At 42.6% G+C, this 24,861-nt stretch overlaps 1 protein-coding gene across 1 annotated transcript in view; it reads left to right on the top strand.

Annotated features, from left to right (window-relative positions):
- The window catches only part of Glb1 (galactosidase beta 1), a 92,368-nt gene that overhangs the window by 57,550 nt on the left and 9,957 nt on the right, over positions 1-24,861 (top strand). Inside the window, exons 11-15 of the mRNA XM_027932161.3 lie at positions 3,473-3,547; positions 6,563-6,652; positions 10,199-10,312; positions 12,754-12,885; positions 15,057-15,311. Coding sequence (XP_027787962.3) covers positions 3,473-3,547; positions 6,563-6,652; positions 10,199-10,312; positions 12,754-12,885; positions 15,057-15,311 — 666 coding nt within the window. The remainder of the gene's footprint in view (positions 1-3,472; positions 3,548-6,562; positions 6,653-10,198; positions 10,313-12,753; positions 12,886-15,056; positions 15,312-24,861) is intronic.

The raw sequence follows: 24,861 nt of genomic DNA, 5'->3' as shown, positions 1-24,861 counted from the left end.
ATAAAACAAATGTTGTATCTCTAGGTACAGAGATGACATATGTTAAACATTTAAATATAAACTTATATTTAATCTCTTGGATATGTTACATAGGTAGTAATTTGCTTAGATTTGAATGCAAGGACACTTACCTAGATTTAGGCCTGATGATGTGTTTGTTGGATCAAGACTGAGAAATATTTGTTTTTAAAATTTGTTAAAAATATTACCACTCTTAAAAATATAGACTGTCTTAAAATAAAAAGGGTTGGGTGCAGTGGTACATGCCTCTAATCCCAGAAGATTGGAAGGCTGAGAGGCAGGAGGATCATGAGTTCAAACCCAGCCTCAGCAAAAACGAGGCACAAAGCAACTCAGTGAGACCCGGTCTCTAAATAAAATACAAAAAGGGGCCAGGGATGTGACTCAGTGGTCGAGTGTTCCTGAGTTCAAGCCCCAGTACCCACAAAAAATAAAAATAAAAATAAAAATAAATTTTAAAAGGCTGGGGATGTAGATCGGTGAGAAGGTGCTCCTGAGTTAAGCCTTCAGTACCAAAAGAAAAAAATACCAAAATATGTTAAAAATAAAAAATAGGGCCGTTCTTTTCAAGTGTACCATTTAAAATGCTCCAAAATGTATTTTTATTGTCCCTTGTGAAAAAAATTTTTAATTTGCTTTCATAGGATTTATTACATTTCCATCCCAGAAAAATTGTGCCAAAGAAAGTTAAATGAAATCAAAATGTGTTATAAAAGGGAATGTATACAACATGAACACATTGATCAAGAAAACACTTTTGAAAGAGTTCATTTAATTAAATTTGAATTTAAACATTTTTAAAGGAAAAATGTTTCCTTTAAACATTAAAAATGTTTCCTCTTAAAGCAAAGACCCTCCCCATATTACATCTGACTCTCAAGTTAAATTGCTCTAAAACAAACCTTGCTCTGTCACAGAGCAGGACTGTTACAGGTAGAATGATTTAAGCAGGTGCTGATACATTTTGTTTGCTTTACCATTGAACATTAATGGACGACCAATGATGGCCAGCTATTTGAGCACAACCGTAAACCCGACCTACAATAGGAAAGGGAAAGACAAGATGAAATAGAGAGAAATGACCCTAGAGGCAACAGAGAATCAAGGGACAAGAGAGATCTTAAGTAAAAGCTCTCATATCTGAAGGATATATCCTTGTCTCTTTCCAAGAAAGTTGAGAATATATTGTATACATAAAATAAGAATAGAATGCTCTGAAAAAGTAGCCACTAGAGAATGAGGAGTTCATGCAAATTAAAAATAACTTCATGGCTGGGGTTGTGACTCAGTGATAGAGCACTTGCCTAGCATGTGTGAGGCGCTGGGTTCAATCCTCAGCACCACATAAAAATAAAGTCATTGTGTCCATCTACAACTAAAAAATATTTTAAAAAGAGAATTTCAGCCTGGCATATCGGTGCATACCTGTAATCCAATCGGCTTGGGAGGCTGAGACAGGAGAATCTTGAATTTGAAGCCAGCCTCAGCAACTTTGAGGCACAGTTTAGTGAGACCCTGTCTCTAAAAAAAAAAAATACAAAATAGGGCTGGGGATGTGACTCAGTGATTGAGTACCTCTGAGTTCAATTCCCAGTACCAGAAAAAAAATAATAATTTCTTAGAATTGGAATCAGATGACAGATGAAAAAATGGGGAAAAATGAAGATATAGCCAAGCGCAATGGCACACACCTGAAATCCCAGAGGCTTGGGAGGCTAATACAGGAGAATTGCGAGTTCAAAGCCAGCCTCAGCAACTTAAGGCACTAAGTGACTCAATAAGACCCTGTCTCTAAATAAAATACAAAATAGGACTGGGATGTGGCTCAGTGGTTGAGTACCCCCCGAGTTTAATCCCCAGTACAAAAAATTGTATATATATATATATATATATAAATTTTTATATATGTATATAGATAGAGGAGCAATCTAAAATGTCCATCTTGTTACTTTAAAAAGGAAAAAGTGGCCAGGTGTAGTGATGCACACCTATAATCCCAGCGATTTAGGAGGCTGAGGCAGGAGGATCACAAGTTCAGGGCCAGCCTAGGCAACTCAGTGAGACCCTGTCAAAATCAAATTTAAAAATAAGGATAGGCATGTTATTCAGTAGTAAAGTACTCCTGGGCTCATTTCCCAGTACCCACCCCATCACATGCACACAAGAAAAAAATCCAAATTTAAAGGAAAGTCATAAGAGCAAAATTTCTGTTTGGTTTATCATTTGTTCTCCTTCCCCCGCCACCCTATGTATATGTTCTAAACCACTGGAGGGTTGCATACATCATGAATCTTTACCCCTAAATACTTTAGTATATGTTTTGTAAGAATTTGTAGACAGCTGGACATGGTGGTGCACACCTGTAATCCCAGTGACTCAGGAGGTTGAGGCAGAAGAATCATGAGTTCAAAGCCAGCCTCAGCAATTTAGCAAGGCGCTAAGCAACTCAGTGAGAGTTGCCACATGTCTTGGTTCTTTTTTCCTCACCCCATTATCTGCTGTTGACCCTCATTCTCTCCACTTGATTTTTCAGCCTTGTTCTATAACTATTTGGATGATTGATTCCCCACGTTTCAACCACAGACACACACTTAATAAAATAAAAACTCTACCTGAGGGGCTGGGGTTGTGACTCAGCAGTAGAGCACTCGCCTAGCACATGCAAGGTGCTGGGTTCGATCCTCAGCACCACATGAAAATAAATAAATAAAATAAAGGTATTGTATCCAACTACAACTAAGAAAAAAAAATTTAAAAAAACAAAGTGGGGGCTGGGGTTATGGCTCAACCATGGAGCGCTTGCCTAGCACTTGCGAGGACCTGGGTTCAAACCTCAGTGCCACCTAAAAATAAATAAAGGTATTGTGTCCAGTTACAACTAAAAAATAAATATTTTTTTTTAAATTTTAATATTTATTTTTTAGTTTTTGGCAGACACAACATCTTTGTTTGTGGTGCTGAGGATCGAACCCAGGCTGCACTCATGCCAGGCGAGTGCACTACCACTTGAGCCACATCCCCAGCCCCATAAAAAATAAATATTTTTTAAAATATTTTTTTTTAAAAAGGCTAGGGCTGTAGCTCATTGGTAGAGCACTTGCCTTGCACATGTGAGGCACTGGATTCAATCCTCAGCACCACATAAAGATAAAATAAAGATATTGTGTCCACCTATAACTAAAAAATATTTTTAAAAATACATAAAGATATTGTGTCCATCTACAACTAAAAAAAAAAAAAACACTAAAAAAAAAGAAAGGAAAAAAAAAAAAAACCTCTACCTGACATAATTTTGGAAGAAATCTTTTGTTCCTTTGCCTTTCCAAAAATCACCAAGTACTGTTGTTTGAGACTTTGACCTTCCTTTTGAAAAATGAATTTTACAGGTTGGTTTCTGAAGGTTTAATAGTTCTTTTCTTTCCTCTCTTCTCTCCCTCTGGTGTATGTATAGTTTGAAGAGGTACCAGAAGGTCCTATCCCTCCATCCACACCAAAGTTCGCCTATGGAAAAGTGTCTCTGAAAAAGGTAAGAAAAATAAATAAGAAGCGTTGAAAGTCAAACAGGAATAAGAAAGTGTAATTGAGCCGCAGTGAGTGAAAGTGCTGTGTTGGGGAACAAAGTCGTTATTTTTCTGTGAATTTGTTTTCCACGAGCCAGATGGGGTAGGGGATGTTTCTGGGGAAATGGAGCAATGGAAGATGAGAAGATAGGGGTGTGTGTTGACAGGATATGCACGTAAGACATAAACAGGAGTCACGGGTGTTCTTAGATCATTCAGGTCATTCTGGCTCAAGGATCAGCTGTCCAAAGAGCAGTGCCTGCAGCCCTTGTGGAAAGGGGGTGGGTCTTTACTTTATAGTGAATTTACTATAATTCACTCTCTTTTTAAAAGAGTTGCTCCTAACCACAGGAATTTTAATAAACCTCTGCCCTCAACTACACATACCCCTTCTTCTCAAAACCATGTCCTAACTTAAAGATGTATTGGTATACAGGACATCAGGGGGGAAAAACGCTAGAAATTAATCATAAGTAAAGTTAAAGGCATTATAGTCTAAGGAGAGAGAAAGAGATTTTATTTAATAGTCAGAAGGAGTGACGTAAGCCAAAGTCAGTTTGTTTTGACCATCTCTGCCTTTAGGTTTTCCCCTCATAATTCCTAACTCCTACATGTATTCACTCATAAGAAAAAGAAATGAAGTTACTTATTTCTTAAGAAACTTGAGATTCTAAAATAGCATCGTAACTTTTTATCTTGAAGCAAAATGCCAAACATGATTGTATAATTTTTCCGTTCAAGAAGCCCTTTGACACTATAGTGGGTTGGTTGAGCTCTTGTGACATTTTCCACCTAGTGTCAGATACATGTGCTACATTCTACAAAGAATGTGGTCTCTGTCTCTGATAGGAATCTCTCTTTAGATTAATCAGACTTTAATCACACTTGCAAAGGGAGCACCTTCTACTTGTTCGTTGCTATAGCTTATTAAGGAAAAGGTTAGTTGGTTTTAGAGCCATGAAAATTAGGCAACAGAAAATAACTCTAAATATTTAAAATGACAGCATTGCTTTAAATACAAAACAAAACAAAACAAAAAAAAAACCTAACTTAATCCCAGAAGCACATTTGTTTACCATGAAAGAAAGTTGTGTGAGGGCTGGGGTTGTGGCTCAGCAACAGAGTGCTTTCCTAGCACGTGCAAGGCCCTGGGTTCGATCCTCAGAACCACATAAAAATAAATAAAATAAAAGTATTGTGTCCGACCAACTACAACTAAAAAATAAATATTTTTTTAAAAAAAGTTGTATGTCTAGAAGTGACCTTTTCAATGTGTACAATTTAAGGTTACCAAATTGGCATATGACTAAATGAAATCTATGTAGGATGTAATTTATATAGAATAAAAGCTTTTACTGTGAGTTGTTATTGCTTTAGTTATCCAAGTGGGTAAGAATCCATGTGAGTAGTCAACTTGATGAACTGGTCATTAAGATTATTTTCCTGGGCTGGGGTTGTGGCTTAGTGGTAGAGCACTCTCCTCGCACATGCGAGACTCTAGGTTCGATCCTCAGCACCACATAAAAAATAAATAAGTGAAATAAAGATATTGTGTCCAACTACAACTAAAAAATAAATATATTTTTTAAAAAGGATTACTTTCCTAGGGTGTAGGGCACAGTGGCACATACCTGTAATCCCAGTGGCTTAAGAGGATAAAGCAGGAGGATCCCAAGTTCAAGCACAGCCTCAGCAACTTAGTGAGACCCTAAGCAACTTGGCAAGACCCTAAGCAACTTAGCGAGACCCTGTCTCAAAATAAAAAATAAGGTTGAGGATATGGCTCAGTAGTAAAATTCCCTCTGGTGTCAATCCCCAGGACAAAAGAAAAAAAAAATATTCCTAGATGCTGCACATCAGCAAGAAACCATGGAAAATGGATGTAAAATTCCTAACCAGTATCATACGGTAGAAAGCCTTGGGTTTTGGAGCCAAATATAACTGCAAATCCTGGCTCTGCCATTGCTCTTGTGAGCTCTCTGAGTCTCTACTGCCACAATTACAAACGGGGACTGAAATACCTGCTTCATGGGGCAACTGAAATCTAATGAAATAGTGGGTGTGAAATGCTCCATCTCATCTGAAGGGTGTAGGCGATCAATGACTGGGAGCTGTTATTATTGGTGGTGTTATTGCATCAGAGTAAACATCCTGGATTGCAGGAATACACAATCCCTTGGAGTGAATAAGATAAATGTTTATCATGTGTCCTGGGAGCTGGGGCAGTGGGGGTGAGCACAGTACATGTCTTACCCTGAAGGACCTGGTAGTCTGTCAAGGAAGACTAACAGCCAAGAATGGACACAGGCTGGAACACTTGCTGCCAACAAGCTCAGGGGAGGGCAAAATAACTATAAGATAGTTATAGTGAGCTGACATAAGAATAGCATATCTAATTTTAGCATAATTTGCCTCTAGTTACTATCTCTACTTCCCAGTTGTTTTGTCAAAGATGTTGTAGAAAGCTTTACAAAGAAGGCAGCCTCAGAACTTTGGTTTTCGTTCATTTTACGGCCTTTTATAGGCAGCTCTGAGCAGGTTGTATTTCTGAATGGGCATGTTTAAAACTCTTTTTAAGATTACTATCATTTAGACGGGCACAGTGGCGCATGTCTGTAATCCCAGTGACTCAGGAGGCTGGGGGAAAAGGATCGCAAATTTGAGGTCAGCCTCAGTGACTTAGCAAGATCCTGTCTCAAAAAGGGCCGGGGATGTAACTCAGTGGCAAAGCACCCTTGGGTTCAATCCCCAGTACCAAAAAAAAAAAAAAAAAAACTACCATCATTTACATCTTCATCAAGAGTTGGGGAGTGGATAGAGGAGTGGAGGTAACTGGGACGCAGTACTTTAGTTGGAATTTGAATGACTTGGTTTTATTTAGGGGTTTGGTCCAGTCCACTCATGTCTTTGATAATTTGGATATAATGTTCCTCTCTGATTACCAGTGTCACTGAGTGAATCCTGCTTTTGTTTCTTTTCAGTTAAAGACAGTGGAGGCAGCTCTGGACATCTTGTGTCCTGGTGGACCCATAAAAAGCCTTTATCCCTTGACATTTATACAGGTGAAACAGGTAGGTCTTCAGAGGTAATGCTTTATCTTTTTTCTTCTGGCAAAATTGTGCCTTCTGCCTTGTAGTGCTTGTTCTGAGTTCAGGGGCCAAAATGCTGAGCAAGTGAGTCTGAGCCCCAGGTTTCCAGTCCTCTGGCTTGAAGCAGTGCACTGTGGGCTGATCTTTCTACACAGTGGACTGACCTTTCTACACAGTGGACTGACCTTTCATATGTTTTTCTCCCAGTCCTCCTTATCACAGCCATTGGAAGTGGCTCAGACTGCCTCAGCATACTCCTGGACAAGTTAGAAATTGAGTGCATTGACTGGTCTAGTTAATCCTTATTGCTCGGCCTCAGTGGAGAACTACTATTTTAATACCCAACACAATTATTTGTTCTTAGTTAGCCCAGTGGTGTAGGTGCTGTGTTCTTGGTAGCCTGGGTTTCTAAACATTCTTTTCCCTGCTTTTGGAGCACATCTGATTGTTAGTACCTGTATATTTGTACATGTTGAATCTCTAGGCACTGCCTCATCTTTTTTTTTTTTTTTTAAAAAAAAAAGAAGGTTTCTCCAACTTTTTATTTCTGAAAGTCTTAGCTCTAAAAAAGTTGCAAGGGGGGATCTAGGGTTGTGGCTCAGAGGTAGAGCACTTGCTTAGCATGTGCGAGGCACTGGGTTCGATCCTCAGCAGCACATAAAAATAAATAAAGGTATTTAAAAAGTTGCAAAAATAGTACAATAAACACCTGTATCCGTTTTGGTCAAGATTTACCAGTTGTTAGCAGTTGTTTTGCCTGCTTTGTTTTTCTTTCCAGGCGTGTACATAGTCATCAGCTTTTCTTTTTTTAATCATGTTTAGTTGTCAATCAACATCACCTTTAAATAGCGCAGTGGTTTTTGTTGTTTTTTTTTTTAGAAAGAGGACATTTTCCTATATCACCACAGTACAGTGATCACACTTAGGAAATTTTGACACTGATCCCATCCTATTATCTAAATATATTCTATATCCAAGCTTCCCTGGGCATCCCAGTATTCTCCCTTTTAATTTTTTTCAATGCAATCTTCAATCTATGATCTCACATTTTTATTTAGTTATAATGTCTCCTTAGTTTTCTTTCATCTAAAACGGTTCCTAGGACTACCTCTCATGACACTGACACTTTTGAGGAGTTCAGGCTGTTTATAGGCTGTCCCTCACCAATTAGACTCAGTAAAATGGTTTGGTCATTAACGCAACAGAGGTGACATGTCCTTTTCAGGGCAGGACGTCGGAATGGCCATGGCATTGGTTTGTCCCTTTGTTGCTGTCTTAAAATGGATCTCAGCCCCATTTTTTGAAATGTTGGTTATTGAATCTTCCTTTCTGATTTTTTGGTGTAGAGTGCTTTCTGGAAGAAGTCTGAACAGTAAGGTGACATAAAAACAGCATATCTAATCTTAGTATATTTCACCTCCAGTTACTATTTTTACACTTGTGATTTTATTTCAATAAATCTTATTTTGTGGTCAAGAAAGTGGACAATTAAGCTGGGTGCGGTGGCTTAGGCCTCTAATCAGGCCAGCTACTCAGGAGACTGAGGCAAGAGGATTGCAAGATCAAGGCCAGCCTCAGCAACTCAGTGAGACCGTGTCTCAGAATAAAAGGGTTGGGGGTTTAGTTCAGTGGTGGAGCACTCCTGAGTTCAATCCCCAGCACCAATACTAATAATAATTTTTTAAAGTTAACTTTTAAAATATTTATTTTTTAAAAAAAAATACTTATTTTTTAGTTATAGTTGGATACAATACCTTTATTTTATTTATTTATTTTTATGTGGTGCAGAGGATCAAACCCAGGGCCTCAAACATGCTAGGCGAGCATTCTACAACTGAGCCACAACCCCAGCCCCCAAAAGTTAGTTTTTTAATTTAACATTGGATTGGGTTCTTTATTCAGTTATAGTACACACTAGCAGTACATCTGTGTTCTCATCTATAAAATAGAAGTTGCAGGTTGGGGATGTGGCTCAGTGGTGGAGCACTTACCTAGCTTACGCAAGATCCTGGGTTCAATCCCCAACACTGGAAGAAAAACAAACAAATAAACTTATTTTTACTTAGCAGCATCATGGAGCACACCAGGCTTGGAGTCTGGAGAGTGACCTCCAGGTTAACGTTCAAACACCTGCAGCCACTGTTCTTGGTCAGACCCTCTGCTCTAGAATTGGTTGGAGCTCCCTGGGTCCTGGATCTTTCAGGTCTAGGGTAAGCAGCCCACGGAACATTTATTTTCAGTGAAACTGTGGGGGCACAGGCTGCAGGAGTGGGGCCTGGCCCTGTGCCTAGCCACACCTGTGCAGGGAGCAGCCCTGTTTCCGCTCCCTCCTGGAAGCCCTGTGCAAAGTTTTTCTCAGCCTCTGCTTTAATACCCATCACCTTGGTTAGTCTCAATAAGTAGCTAAACAAGATGAAGATAGAGATTTGGTATCTGGGAGCAGGTAATGCTTGTGCTTGAAGTCACAGTCAGGTCCTGCAATGACAGGAAAGTAGATCAACATTTTTCTCAGTGCCCACAAATCACCTTTCCACTTCAGGCCCTAGAACCGGAGGACTTTTTTCTCTTTTCCACGTTAGATTTCAATTTGGATTCTCATCTGTGACTCAGGATTTTTGTCCCAGTGCACTTTGGTTAAACGTCCATAGCAAGAAGCAAATAGGCAAAATCGATAACTGTAATTCCGTGGACTCTGAGGCTGATGGTCTGAGGTGTTCCTTTAGGACCAGGGATGTCAGGATCTCAGAGTAACTTCTGACTTAGCAAAGTCACAACCCGAGTCTCTCAACCCTCTGCCCCTTTTTCTCCACTTGTAATAGTTTCAAATTGAGTCTTGTTTTGTGAGTTAGAGCAGATTTAGCTCAAGAACTTGGAAAATATTTTACTGAGCAGAATTTCATCTCTTGGTTTTATTGGTGCATGTTTATCTTGGTTGTTTTGTTGTTGTTTTCTTGGTTTTGTTTTTTGAGTTAAAATCAGCAACCTTTGACATATATGAGCTGATCTTCTGAGTCACTCTGGGCAAATAACTTAACCTGCCCAGGGTCCAGTGCCCCCTTATGGGAAAGGGGTGCTCCATGAGGCGCTCTGCAGAGTGTCGTGCTGCTGTTGAGATAGTTGTTCTAAGATCTAAAAATCTGAACTACTTCTCTTCTTTTTTCTTTCTTTTTTTTTTTAGCGGGAATTGAACCCAGGGGTGTTTAACCACTGAGCCATATCCCCAGCCCCTTTTTTGTATTTTATTTAGAGACAGGGTCTCACTGAGTTGCTTAGGGCCTCACTAAGTCGCTGAGGCTGACTTTGAACTCCCGATCCTCCTTCCTCAGCCTCCTGAGCTGGTGGGATTACAGGCATATGCCACTGCGCCCGGCTGCTACTTCTCTTCTTGCAGATTGTATTTTGCTAGGGATGGGGGAAGCTCTTCATTCCTTATGGTTTTTGAAATATCTCTTAAAGACAAGAGAAAACAGGTTCTCTTTAAATGAACAGCAGGAGTGATGCATTTTTCTTAAATCCCTTTCTATCCAGTATTTTGGGTTCGTGCTGTACCGAACAACTCTTCCTCAAGACTGTAGCAACTCAACATCCCTCCACGCACCCTTGAGTGGAGTCCACGATCGGGCCTATGTCTCAGTGAATGGGGTAAGAATCATCTCTGACTGGTGCATTTCTGCCCCAGCTGGGGGACTTGTAGACTGCACCTGTTAACATGGCCGTTGAGGCCTTTGCTCCCCTACGCAGCCTCTACCTCTCTCCTTGATGCCCTTTAGTTGTGCCCCTCCATTGCTGAGGTGGCCTCACACTTGGCCCATCTGCCTGGAATGCACCCAACACCCTTCAGAGGGCTACGCTCAAAGACCCAGCCTCTGGGAGGCCTTTTGAGCTCTCTGACCCCAGCATATTGCCCAGGCCTTTGTTAAGGACAGGATCCATTTCCAGTTGAGTTTTGTACCTGCCACGATACAAAGTTCATTGAAGTTGGAGCCTCATCTTGAATGAGAAATTATATTCTGACAATTATAACTTAAAGGGACCAAGAACTCTGTTTCATCATGAAGCCCAGATACATTTTAAGATAACTGTTCCTGGGGCTGGGGTTGTGGCTCAGTGGTAGAGTGCTTGCCTAGCATGCACGAGGTACTGGGTTCGAGCCTCAGCACCACATAAATGTAAAATAAAGATAATGTGTCCACCTAAAACTAAAACATAAATATTAAAAAAAATATATATAACTCTTCCTGTCATAGAAATAGTCATATGAAAGAACACATAAAATGATTTTGCTAACCAAGGAAAATGGTTCAGAAGGTTTTAAATTAAGGCTGGCACAGTGGCACACAACCATAATGTCAGCAACTCAAGAGGCTGAGGCAAGAGATTACCAGTTCGAGGCCAGCCTCAGGAAGTTTAGCAAGACCCTATCTCAAAATTAACAAGTGCTGAGGGTATAGCACTTCAAACAAACAAAACAACTTTTTAAAAATGAAAATATTTTCCTTTTTTTTTCTGAAAGCATAAAATTGTCATTATTTACAAATGATATGATGGTCCTAGAGAATCCTCAGGAATTGTGTTCATCAGATCTTTGTCGCTAAAATATTTCCATTTGTAATCAATATTAATTGTGGTGGGAGCCAGTTGCTAAGACACTGTACTACATTTAATGATTCTTTCTTGGCTACCAATTTAGAAATTGTCTTATTGAATTGCGATCAGTGTACATCAGTTAAAAAAAAAAACTAAAAAACTTTTTTAAAAAATTAGGAATGTGTTACAGATAAAAATACCTGTTGTTTTCCTTCACTCTGTTATATAATTTTCGTGGTTAATGCATCATATCAAGTATTTTGAGGTGAGACTACTCCACCTAACTCTCTGATTTTATCTCTGTTATCTGATTTTTGCCTCCTATCTCCATGTTGTTTAGAAGTTTTTCTTTATGTCTGACGGTTGTGCTGTGGAAACACAAAGCGTTTCTCTCATAGGAATCCTCCCCTGGGATTTGCCTTCATTCCCTTTCCTTTAAAAACAGATTCACAGCTGGGTGTGGTGATGCACACTCATAATCCCAGCAGCTCAGGAGGCTGAGGCAGGAAGATTTTGAGTTCAAATCCAGCCTCAACAATTTAGTGAGGTACTGAGCAACTCAGCAAGACCCTGTCTCTAGACAAAATATTCAAAAGGGGCTGGGAATGTGGCCCAGATGTTAAGCACCTCTAGATTCAATCACCTCATCCAAAAAATAAAAAGTAAAAATCAAAAAAGTAAAAACAGATGCAGAGTAAAACATTCCAAGGGAGGAAAGTGGGTGGACATATCCTCAGTTCCTCCAAATCACCTTTGTGCTTCAGGCCCTAGAAGCAGGGGACATTTTCTGTTCCCTGCTGGATTTCTCTTTGGATTCGTTTTGATAACTCAGGAGACCAGCCTCTCTTTTTCCGTGCTCGAAGCTGGGTCTGGAGAGTTTTCTGTTGAAGAAGCAGTGACTGGGGAAATGTGGCCACTTGGCCAGTTTGGGCTAAGGAATATCAAAGCACTCTCAACAAGTCTGTCTTCAAGGCAGGAGGATGAGAGAATGAGGAGCTCTGAAGGCTGAGGCAGGAGGATCACCATATTTGAGGCCCTGAGCAACATAGCAAGACCCTGTCTCAAACTAAAATGTAAAACAAGGTCTGGGGATGTTGCTCAGTGGTAATGCGTCCCTAGGTTCAATACCTGCTGGCAAAAAAGGGGGATGCAGGAGAATGAGTGCCAAATTAACTCAGTATGCTAATTTTTGTTCTTTTTCTTTTTGGGGGGGCGGTTACTGGGGTTTGAACCCAGGGATGCTTAATCGCTGAGCCACATCCTCAGCCCTTTTTTTTAAAAAAAAAAAATATTTTATTAGAGACAGGGTCTTGCTCAGTTGCTAAGTGCCTCACTAAGTTGCTGTGGCTGGCTTTGAACTCGGGATCCTCCTGCCTCAGCCTCCTGAGCGGCTGGGATTACAAGCTTGCGCCACCGTGCCTGGCTGGCCTGCTACCTCTTCACTGGTCTTTTTTTATCTTCTAAAATTCAATGCTCTTTTGGTTTTGAACCCACAGGTCCCCCAAGGAATCCTTGAGCGAGCCAGTGTGACCCCTCTAAACATAACAGGGAAAGCTGGAGCCACCCTGGACCTTCTGGTGGAGAACATGGGGCGTGTGAACTACGGCAGATATATCAATGATTCTAAGGTGGGATGACCACTCTGTCAGGTCTGAGGCTCAAGAGTGGACAGGGCTGTGTCTGAGCAGTCAGAAAAGAAGTTTATGTATCCATTTAAAAACTCACATGTACCTTCTTTCTATCTTAACAACATAGGGGCAGGTTTTGATTTTAGTTTTTGTTTTGTATTAAGGAATGGAGTGTAATGTTTTGCTGTATTCACACATTGTGGAGTGATCCCCACCGTCAAGCTAGTTAAAGGTCACAGAGGCCCTTTTAAAGAGTACACGCTTTGCCAAGCTTGACGAGTGAAACACCCTGATTTGTTTTGCAGCCTGGGAGGGGACTTATTTTGAAGAGCTCTTTGCCTCTGCAAGTGGTGAGAAAGGTTGAGCTTTGCAAACAGAACCTTTCCTTGTATTTGAGTTTAGTCATAATGTCGAAAGAAACGGAAGGAGGAAGCCACTCTGCCCTGCTCTTCCTCTACCCTGAAAACCCACCTGGCTCACCAGAGGCACCCCCCCTTTGCCAACAAAGCTGGCTTAGCTTTTGGTCGGTTCTGTTGTGTAGGCTTGGTTGGTCTGTCCATGCCAAGCTGACCCTAGAGGAAGTCTGTTCCCTTGCTGCACTGACTCTAGCCTCCATGTTGTGTCTAAATGTCTAGTCCAAATATGTTGTTCTTAGAAATACTTCTAGATCATTATCCAGCAAACTTTTTTAAAGCTCACACAGAGCCCTCCAGGGTGCTTCATTGGGTGCGGGCAAGAGGAGGGATGGCTCATTGAGAACACTCTGGCACCATCCAGTCTAGGACAGAAGAGGGGGCCAGAGCTACTTCTTTGACCCTCTTGGGGCAGCTCAGAGGTCAAGCAGTTGCATACTTAGGCATGGGGAGGTGGCTAACACCTCATCTGGGGGTCCTTTTTCCTGCCCAGGAAAGTATAAGCCACCAGAGAAAATAAATCATAAATAATTAGTGAAGAATAAAAAGACTCAGAAAGATAGTTTTCAAGTAGAGCACCTGATAGATCCAGCCCACACAGGAGCTGGAGATGGACAACTGGGGATACATCAAAGGCAGGGATAAGGTTTCAAGGGTGGAGTCTTGCTTCATGATATCTTGCGGTCTGCAGGTTAATGGCATCTTGGCAGGTCACACCCATCTCTGAGAGGATGTGTGGCTGCAGCAGGTCACCCCTTTTCCGGTGCTGTGTGGGACCAGCCAGAGCTTGAATGGGACTCACAATGTGTCTGGGCAGTCTTGGCCAGAGGAAATTCCCACTGGAAGCTCCCAGATACCAGATTCTCCTATTCACTAGGCTGCAATGCTGATGAAGTCCACACACAGCCCATGATGGCTCTCAACATTCAGGGAACGTTGTGTGGGCAGCCTCTATTGCCAGGATGAATGTCTCTCTTACTATCCTTCTCTTCAGGCTGCAGTCACTGGGCCTCCTGCCTGGCTCCCCCAAGCCTCACTGACCCCTGGAGTGACTAGGACTCTACTACATAGTCTCTGGATCCCTCGTACCCAGCAAAGAGCCTGGCACACAGCCACTTGCATAATGTTGATTGAATTACTAATGGGCAGTTGAGACCTAGTATGGGATCCCCCTAAAAATGGAGCAGTTCCCATCTGAACAGCTGGGAATGAGAAGATAGATGAGCCATGAGCATAAACTTCTGTGTGGTGGCTACTGCCACAGTTGCCTCATCCCCCATCCCCTGTGAATCCAGTCCTGAGGTTTACTGTTGTCCTCATTACCATTTATACCTTATTTTTTTGGGGGGAGGGGGTACCAGGGATTGAACTCGGGGGCACTCCACCACTGAGCCCCATCCCCAGCCCTATTTTGTATTTTATTTAGAGACAGGGTCTCACTGAGTTGCTTAGCACCTCTATTTTTGCCGAGGCTGGCTTTGAACTCTCAATTCTCCGGCCTCAACCTCCCAATCCACTGGGATTACAGGCATGCGCTTCCGCGCCTAGCTGCGTTACCCTTGAAGGTATCTTTTACAGATACCAAAGCATGCTCATCTCTCTCGTCCATGCTGCTTGGAGGTACACAGAGTTTGAGACTCGTTACCGTTGTGGTTTGTACCCCAGTTTGCTTTTCGTAGGACTTCAGCACAGGATGCAGAGACTCCTAAAGCCTTTCTCCTTCCCTCCCCAGCTCATGGTGCTGTTTTTCCTTTGCAGGGTTTAGTTTCTAATCTGACCCTCGGCTCCAGTATCCTCACAAACTGGACCATCTTCCCACTGGGCACTGAGGATGCAGTGCGCAGCCACCTGCAGGGCTGGGGTGGCCAGGACGCTGGCTGCCATTATGAGAACTGCACTGACAGCTCGCCCAACTACACGCTTCCGGCCTTTTATGTGGGAAACTTCTCCATCCCCAGTGGCATCCCCGACTTGCCCCAGGACACCTTCATCCAGTTTTCTGGATGGACTAAGGTATGTGTCTTCATGGAAAGAGATTGGATTTAGGCCTCTAAGATCTGGTTTAAGAAAGAATCAGAAGAGCTATTAATGAAATACTGTGTTTGCCTTTGGGGCACGAGGGGGTTTTCATTCCTCAGGAATGAATTGGGGCCAGTCTTCAGCGATTTGGTGGGCAGCACGGAGGAGCCCCATCTGCCCCATATTCACTGGCTAAGAACTTTGTCAATGAATGGCGGCTTTCCTGCCTATTCTATGAAGAACCAAGGCCTCTCTGGATGTTTCTTATAAGAACCTCCTTAACCTAAGGAAATTCTGGTCCAGGAAAAAGGGTGAATCTCTCCAGGAAAGTCTGCTTTTCTTTCATCCAGGCCAGATTGAATACTCCCAGAACATCTCCTGCCCCACACACATGCAACCCACACCCTCTGGGGCTTCTGCAATTATCTGAATTATCCTCAAGTCCATCCCTGACCATCTCACTTCCCTGTCACTCCCCTTTAATCTTTGAAGATACTGGTACATCTTCTTTCACTTAAGTCCTGTGTTTATCCTAGATTAATTTATCATCACTCAGTCATTGAAAACATCTTTATTCGGTGGCTGCTATAGTGCCCAAGGCTTGTACCAGGCACTAGGTATACAGTGATGGATGTAACCGCATGTAGGATCTACCCTCATGGAACTTTCAGTGTAGTAGAGTACAGACTTGAAGGATAGCTTTGAAATGCGATCCTCCAGCCTCAGCCTCCCGAGCCACTGGGATTATAGGTGTGCCTCACTGTGCCTGGCCTCTGTTTGGGCTTCTATAACAAAATGCCATTAACTAGGTGGCTTATAAACAGCAGACATTTATTTGCCATTGTTCTGGAGGCTAGGAAGTCCCAGATCAAGGAGCCAGCAGCTTCATTATCTGGTGAGGGCCTGTTCCTCATAGATGGCAACTTCTGTGTCCTCACATGGTGGAAGGAGCAAGGGAGTTCTTGAGGGTCTTTTATAAGCACATTAATTCCATCCAGGAGGGCTCCACCTTGAAGCGCTGATCGCCTCTGGAAGACTCCATCTCCACAAAACACTGTGGGGGTTAGGACTTCAACATGGGAATTTGGGAGAGGACACAAACATTCAGACCACAGCAGGGCCTTTTAAGAACAGCCGAGAGCTGGGTGCAGTGGCACACACCTGTGTGCCAGAAGTTTGGGAGGCTAAGGCAGGAGGATCTCAAGTTCAAAACCAGCCTCAGCAATGGCGAGGTGCTAAGTAACTCAGTGAGACCCTGGCTCTAAATAAAATACAAAAATAGGGCTGTGGATGTGGCTCAGTGGTTGAGTGCCCCTGAATTCAATCCCTGATACTGAAAAAAGAAGAGCCAAGAGAAGATCCTGGAGGGGAGCAATTGGATCTGTGGATTGGGATTTCAAAGGAGGGATCTGGGATGGGAATATATGAAAAAAATTCTTTGCATATAAATGATCCATTGAAGACATGGGATGAGTGAGATTCCCTGAGGGGAGAGGACACTGAAGGAAGAAAAGACCTAAGGGCAGATCTTCCAGGGACACAAACATGACAGAGTGAGGAGAGACCAAAGAAGTAGGAGGAGGGCCAGTGTTGATGCTCCCAAGGGACAAGTGAGGTGAAGACAGAGGCGCTGCTGCTGGATCTGGCAACAAGGAAGGAAGTCCCTGGGAACCTTAGTACTGCTCCAGTGGCCAGAAGCATCTGGAAGCCAGATTGCATTCTACTGAAGAATGTAGTGGAAGGAAGTGAGCACGGACACTCAAATACAAACATTCTTTGAGAAATTTCACCCTGAAGCAGAGAGCAAAAAAAGGTACATGGTGTATGTTGAATACATGGCCTGTTATAATTTTTGTGCTTTTAAAAACATCTTAGTGAAATATATTTTCATTATCATTGTATTTGAAATATTTTTTTTAAATTTTCTTTCTGATTTCTTCTTTGAGCCACAGACTGTTTTCAAGTGTGGTGTTTAATCTTCCTATATTTGTGGGGTTTTAAATATTGATTTCTTAATTCCTGTTAAACTTCTAGAAGGAAGAGAAACATTGTTGTGGACCTAGGGTTAGGGAAAGTCTTCTTAGACTTAACACCTGAAGCATCATCCTCAAAGGAAAAACTTGGTCAACTGGACTTTAAAGATGTTTTCTCGTCCAAACATATCCAGAAGATGAAAATCTAAGCCACAGACTGGAAAAAGATGATTTTCAAATCATATATCCAACAAGGGACTTAAATCTAGACTATATGAAGAATTACTTCAGGGATAGGGTTGTGGCTCAGTGGTAGAGCACTTGCCTACCACACATGAGGCACTGGGTTCCATCCCTAGCACCACATAAAAAAACAAAATAAAGGTATTATGTCCATCTACCTCTAAAAATATTTTTTTTTTAATTCCTTCAACTCAATAATAGGAAGAAAACCCCATTTAAAAATGGGTGAAGGACCCGAGTAGACATTTCATCAAAGAAGCTATACAAATGACTAGGAAGTACATGAAAAGATTCCCCCTGATGCTCAATATTGTTAATCATCAGAGAAATGCAAATCAAAGCCACAGCGAAAGCCCAGCACAGTGAGCGGCGCACGCTTGTGATCCCAGTTACTTGGAGACCGAGGCAGGAGGATTGCAAGTTTGAAGCCAGTCTCAGCAACTTAGCAAGACCCTGTCTCAAAATATTAAAAACGAAACAAGCCGGAGATACGGTTCAGTGGTAGATTGCCCCTGGGTTCAATCCCCAGTACTAGAATGAAAACAAAATAAACCAACCACACACAATAAAATGTCCCTTCACTGCAAACTAATGACTCTAATAATAAGAGGGACAGGAACTCAACACAGCTCTATAAGGCTGTACATCCCTGGTCAATGTTGACCAATATTCACAAGGATACAGAACAGAAGAATGCTCCTGATTGTTGGTTGGAGTGTAAAATAGAACAACCATTCAAAACGAGAGCACAGTTTGGCAGTTTCTTCAGGAGTTAAATGTAGAATTATCATAGGACCCAGAAGTTCCACTTCTAGGTATAGACCCAAGAGGTAACAACAATAATGTCCACATAAAGACTTATATGTACATTTTCATAGCAGCATTTTTTATGATATCCATAAACTAGAAATAATATCCATTAACTGGTGATCAAATAAATTGTGGCACATCTATACACTGGAAGAGTATATTCCTCAGTAAAGAAGAACAGAATACTCATCTCCAACACAGATGGGTCTGAAAATATGCGGAATTAGAGACCAGACTTAAGAGGCCATGTATTGTATGATTTCATTTATCCTAAAGGTTCTAAAAAAGGCAAATCTATAGAGACAGAAAGTGGATTAATGGTTGCCTAGGACTGAGGGTAGGAATGGACAGTGGCTATAATTAGGTATGGGATTTCTTTGGAGGCTGACAAAATGTTCTAAAATTAAACAGTGATGATGTGATGCAACCAGGGATATAGGGGTGGTAAGATCTGTGTGAGGCCCAGCACCCTCAACCCCCAGCAAGACCAAAAAAAAAAAAAATTGTGATGATGGTTGCACAATCATTTTAAACCTAAGGAGACTCGCTTTTGGCCCAGGACATGATGAACATGAGTTTTAAGCTTTTTTTTTTCTTTCTTAGCTCCTGCTTAAGTTTTAGCTTTAATCTCCTCTCTGCCACCTCCGTGTTTCTATTCCCCAAATTGCTCATATCTACCAAACCTGCTCCTAGATCTTATATAATGACCTGAAACTCTCTACCTTAAGGCTGCAGTTTCTCCTCGATCCATTCTAGATATCACCACTAGACTTTTTTTTTTTTTTTTTGCGGGGTAGGGGATATAACCAGGATTGAACTCAAGGACATTCAACCCCTGAGCCACATCCCCAGCCCTATTTTGTATTTTCTTTAGAGACAGGGTCTCACTGAGTTACTTGGCACCTCAATTTTGCTGAGGCTGGCTTTGAACTTGTGATCCTCCTGCCTCAGCCTCCCAAGCCACTGGGATTATGGGCACACAAAACTGCACCTGGCCACCACTAGGTTTTTTCAAGAGCTGTCAGCCCACTTGCTCTGCCCCCACCCTCCTTCTCTGTCTTCTTCTTTCATCCTCCTTTTAGAAGGTGTCCACCACTGGCCTTCTCCACTGGTTCATCTCCCAAGCATTCACCAGGCTCCATCCCCTCTCATTGCCTGCAGCCTCCAGAAGCTCTCAGACATGCCCAGCGGTCTTGGGCTCTCTCTCCTCCCTTTTCCTATTGGCTTTTCTAACCTTCACCTCTCTCCTTAAGCCACCTTACTCTCCCCCGCCCCCTCCCCCAGGACCTCATCCTCTTTGACTGATGTCAGGTGTGATTCCTGTGTTCCCTGGGCTTCCTGTCAGACTTATCTCTCTATCTCCACCTTCACTTCCTGCCCACTGGCCTCAGGAGGAAGTCTGAGATCTGAATCCCCTCCCCACCTTCTTCCTCCAGGCCAAGATCTGCTCCTCCTCTGCCTTCATCAGCCTTTCCATCTTTCTGCCAGCTACCGTTCTGCAGCTAACAAATGTTATCTAGGGACTCTGTGACCCAAAAGCAAAGGAAACATCTTCCCCCTTTAGCTGGCAAACACGTTCTTGCTCCCTTGCCCCGTTGTCGTCTCTCTTCTCCTTCCTCAGTGGAAGCAAAGATATGGAGATGGGAAAGGTTGGGACGTTTTGGAGGTCAGTGGGTCGTGAAGGTGTCACACTCAGGAGTTCCTGACCCAGGCGTTGTGCTGAACACTTTGTAGACACTATCTCCTTACTCAGCAAAGCAGGCACTGTGTAGGATGGCCCGGTGTTATCTCCAGTTTGCAGATGAGCAGCAGAGGCTTAGAGAGCTGAGTAACTTGTATAAGATCCTCAAGTAGGTGGCAGGAGTCCCAGGTCTGCTTGACTGGGAGGCCCATGTGCAGAGGCAGGTAGCATTGCGCAGGGCCAAGAGGGGCTTGTGCTGATTATCTAGACAGGGAATCTTCCTGGAGGCTGGTCTATGTTGCCTAGGCTGGTTTGAACTCATGAGCTCGGGTGATCCTCCTGTGTCAACCTCCCGAGTTAGCTTCCTCCCAAGTAGCTGGGACAATAGGCATGTGCCACCAAACTTGTCTTTAAGCAGGAGCTCTTTACTACTTTGGTCAGTCTGGTGAATTCTCTGCACTTTCACGCTTGAAAAATGCATAGATATGCAATATTTGTGAGTGTGTCACCTCTGGGTTCAGACCCCAAAGATCATCTAATCCATATGTCCACTCAAAAACACAGGTATCCACCGAGCATGGTGGTGCACACCTGTGATCCCAGTGACTTGGGAAGCTGAGGTGGGAAGATTTTTAAGTTTAAAGCCAGCCTTGGCAACTTAGTGAGGCCCTGAGCAATTTAGCAGGACTCTTGTCTCAAAATGAAAAAAAAAAAAAGGGCTGGGGATGTTTCTCAGTGGTTAAGCACCTCTGGGTTCAACCCTGGTACTAAAAGCAAAACAAAATAAAAAACACAGGTATCCATATCAACATCAGTCTTAATTGCCAAGAAATTGAAACAGTCCCTATGTCCATAGACTGCCAAATTCATAAACAAAATGTGGTACATCCATACAATGGAATGTTAATTGGAAGTAAAAAGAAATGAAGTACTGATAGATGTTACAACACGTGAGAATATTAAAACCTAATGCTAAGAGAGAAGCTAGTCACAAAAGACCACTGCTGTGGTCTGAACGTCTCCACCAAAACCCATATGAAATTTAATCTCCATTATGAGGTATTAAGAAGTGGGACTGCCTGGCACCGTGGCCTATGCCTGTGATCCCAGCAGCTTGGGAGGCTAAGGCAGGAGGATCGTGAGTTCAAAGCCCGCTTCAGCAAAAGTGAGTTGCTAAGCAACTCAGTGAGATCCTGTCTCTAAATAAAATACAAAATAGGGTTGGGGATGTGGCTCAGTGGCTGAGTGCCTCGAGTTCAATCCCCCAGTGCACTTCCCCCCCCCCCAAAAAAAAAAGGTGGGACCAAGTAAGACCTTTAAGAAGATGGTTAGGCATGCAGCCTATAACCTCAAGACTGTGTTTTTCATTCAAGAATTAACAAGTTATCTCAAGAAGGGGTCTGTTATTAAAAGCCAGGTTGGCTCTCTTGTATGCCACCCCCTGGCCGTGAGATGTCCTGCATTGGCTCACTATTCTACAGAGTCCCACAGCAAGAAAGCCCTCTTCAGGTGTGGTTCCTTGATCCCTGGACCTTGGCCCATGGTTCTGAACTCCAAAACTATGAGCTAAGTAAACCTCTAATGTTTCTAAATTATCCAGTCTCAATTATTTTGCGATAGTAACAGAAACAGGTTAAGGCAGGCATAGATTATGTGGTTCTGTTTATATGAAATGTCCCAAATAGGCAAATCTATAGAGACATGAAGATTTGTGGTTGCTACAGTAAAGAAGGTCGGGGAGCACTGTGGGAAAATGGAGAAGTGAATACTAAAGCATACAGGATTTCTTTTTGGAGATGACGGAAAATTCTGAAATTATGGTAATGGTTGCACGGCTTTAAGGCAGTCTAAACACCACTGAATTGTATATGAATTATCTCGGTAGCCCATCCAAGGGATTTGTGGGCCTGGAGTTGAGTGGGTTTGGAGGATACATCTGCATCATACACATGTAACAGAATGTATGTGGGGGTTTTATTTTTTTCTAGTATCCTGTGGTCCCTGTTGCTGGGGACAGGCCAGAGCCAGCTCAGGAGAATTCTGAATGACCAGTGCAAGTGCATAAACATGTGCCCACCCCAAATTGAGTTCTGACATTTGGGAGAATGAGCAATTAGGCAGATGGTTTTGGGGGAGAGGTGAGCCAAACAAAGCCTGCGCCCCAGCCTTTGCTAAGACTGCTGCCAGGCTCGCTCCTCCATCAGGGGAGGTGCCTGTGGCAGGCCACTTGGCTTTTACTATTCATTCGCTTCAAGAAACCAGTTCGATGTAGTGAATGAAGTCACTGATAAGGGTGATTCACAAGATAAAAAAATCACTTCTGATGACTTTGGCTTGGCTTGGGTCGGATGTGGCTTTCTGGTTAAGGCCAAGTGAATGTTTGCTGGATTCACTGGGAAGAGGTCAGGCGTGTTTCACTCCATCCAAGAAACAAGGTCAGTGCTTTCGCACAGACTTATCTTGACGGCAGACTCCTTGGGTAGGAAGTGTCCTCTGTGCCCAGAGACGTGGCATGCTGGGTGGCATGCCCACAGTGTTGTGTTCTGCCCGGGCTATGACGTTGGTGCTCCTTATCTCTCTTTGAGATGGGTGTGGACAGGTCTCATTGAAATCCTGGGTAGCCTTCTTGCTTTTGTTTAGTTTCTGCGGTTGGTTTGGGTATACGATAATGTTGTGGTGAAAGAGGCAAGATGATGTCCCATTTTTCCTCCCCTAAAAAGTAGGCTTCAGAGAGTTGGAAATCTAAATGCAATACTGGTTAAAAGCAGTTTTCTTTATTTTTTTTGCAGGGGGCAGGGGGGTACCAGGGATTGAACTCAGGGGCACTTGACTACTGAGCCATATCCCCAGCCCCATTTTGCATTTTATTTAGAGACAGGGTCTCACTGAGTTGCTTAGCACCTTGCTTTTTCCCGAAGCTGGCTTTGAGCACAAGATCCTCCTGTCTCGGCCTCCAGAGCCGCTGGGATTACAGGCGTGCGCCACTGTGCCCGGCTCCTTTTTTTTTCTTCTTTAGTGATGCCAGGGATCAAAGGGATGCCAAGATCTCATGCATGTTACACGTGTACTCTACCACTGAGCTACATACACCCCAGCCCACAATTTTCTTTTTAAAAGGCAAATTATTTCACAATCAATGGGTAAACATACACACATGCACAAATTTTTAAACATTTATATTAAAGGGATTAATTAATTAATATAAACATTTATATTAATATAATTTTTAAAAAAATTGTATTAAATTAATTAATATAAACATATTAATATAAATTTTTAAAAAATTATATTAAAGGGATGAAAAAAAATCCCTTCTTTTAACTATTCTTGAATTTTACTTTTGAAATCTTCTTACCTTCCTAAAGGTAAATAGAGTCCCTGGCTTATGATTTTTTGACTTTATGATAGTGAAAAGTGATTTGCATACAATAGACATGACTGTGAGTTTTGATCTTTTCCCTGGCTGTCACTATACAAAGGGACATGCTCTTTCTATGCTGGGCAGTGGCAGCAAGCCACAGTTCCTATTTAGTCATGGGATCATAGGTAAACAACAGGTGCTCTATTGCTCAGAAGTGGCCCCTGGAGGAAAATAGAGGCTGGGACTTGAAAGTAGCCTTGGAGATGGAGAGGTGCAGCTGTGGGAAACGCTAATCCTAGCAGCTACGTGAGAGACCCTAGCACATGCCAGTCACTGTGGAGTGCTCACAGCCATCCTCTCAGTCCTGCTCAACAATCCCTGGAGAGGCACAGATGTGGCTGAGGGGGCCCTGGCAGGATTGGGTGATTGACAAGTGAAAGAGGAACCCGCAAATACAGGACGACTCTAATGTTTTTGTTTTGTTTTAATTTCCTACTTTTGAGATAGGGTCTGGCTAAGTTGCTGAGGCTGGCTTTGAACTTAGAATCTCCTGCCTCAGCCTCCTGAGCCGCTGGGATTACAGGCATCACCACCATGCCTGGCTCCTGTAAACTATCCTGGGAAGGCATTTTGAGACTATGGAGATGTATACACATTATCTTTTGCTGCATAGCAAGCCACCCAAAATTTAGTAGTTTAAAACAATGATTTAGCCCACAATTTTGAATATTGGCAAACTGGGTGTTTTTTCTGCTGGCCTCAGCTAGGCACGACTACCTGGATGTTAGCTGACTATCAGCTGAGCAATGAAAAGACCATGTCTCTCTCATCATCCTGCAAGTTAGCCTAGGCTTGCTCACCTGGTGCCTGAGCAGGATTCAAAGAAAGAATGCATATATGTAAGGCTGGGGGGTTGTTGGTGCATATCTGTCATCCTAGGGAAGCGGGAGGCTGAGGCAGAAGGATCACAAGCTTGAGGCCAGCCTGGGCAACATAGGGAGACCCTATCTCTTAAAATGAAAAAGGGCTGAGGGTATAGCTTGGTGATAGAGCACTCCTGAGTTCAATCCCCAGTACCTCAAGTGATGAAAGGCTGCTTGTGGCCCAAGTCAGAATTCACATGACACCTCCCCCTCATTGTTTGGCAAAAATAAGTCGCTAGTTCAGCCATATCCAAGGAATGGAGAAACAGATTCTAGCTCTTGATAAAGGGAACTTCAAAGAATTATGCCCATTTTTTTCCAACATGCCACAAGATTTTAGCACTGTTTGACCCTCCTTTACTTCTAAATTTGATATGCTAAGTTTAAAAAAAATTTCTTGCCTAATTTGCAAGTCTGCACACCTCCTACAAGATCTGCTTACTCTATATAACTCATGCCCTTGGATACTAGATAATCAGATTTGTTGCAACAAATATATACTAATTCAGGTACAAAACTCGTTAGCATAATGTAGAAACAGGAATAAATAGGC

This window comes from Marmota flaviventris, chromosome 1 (genome assembly GCF_047511675.1).
Source record: "Marmota flaviventris isolate mMarFla1 chromosome 1, mMarFla1.hap1, whole genome shotgun sequence".
Taxonomy (NCBI): Eukaryota; Metazoa; Chordata; class Mammalia; order Rodentia; family Sciuridae; genus Marmota; species Marmota flaviventris.
The sequence above is the reverse complement of the archived record's forward strand: the minus strand, read 5'-3'. Positions and strand labels throughout refer to the sequence as shown.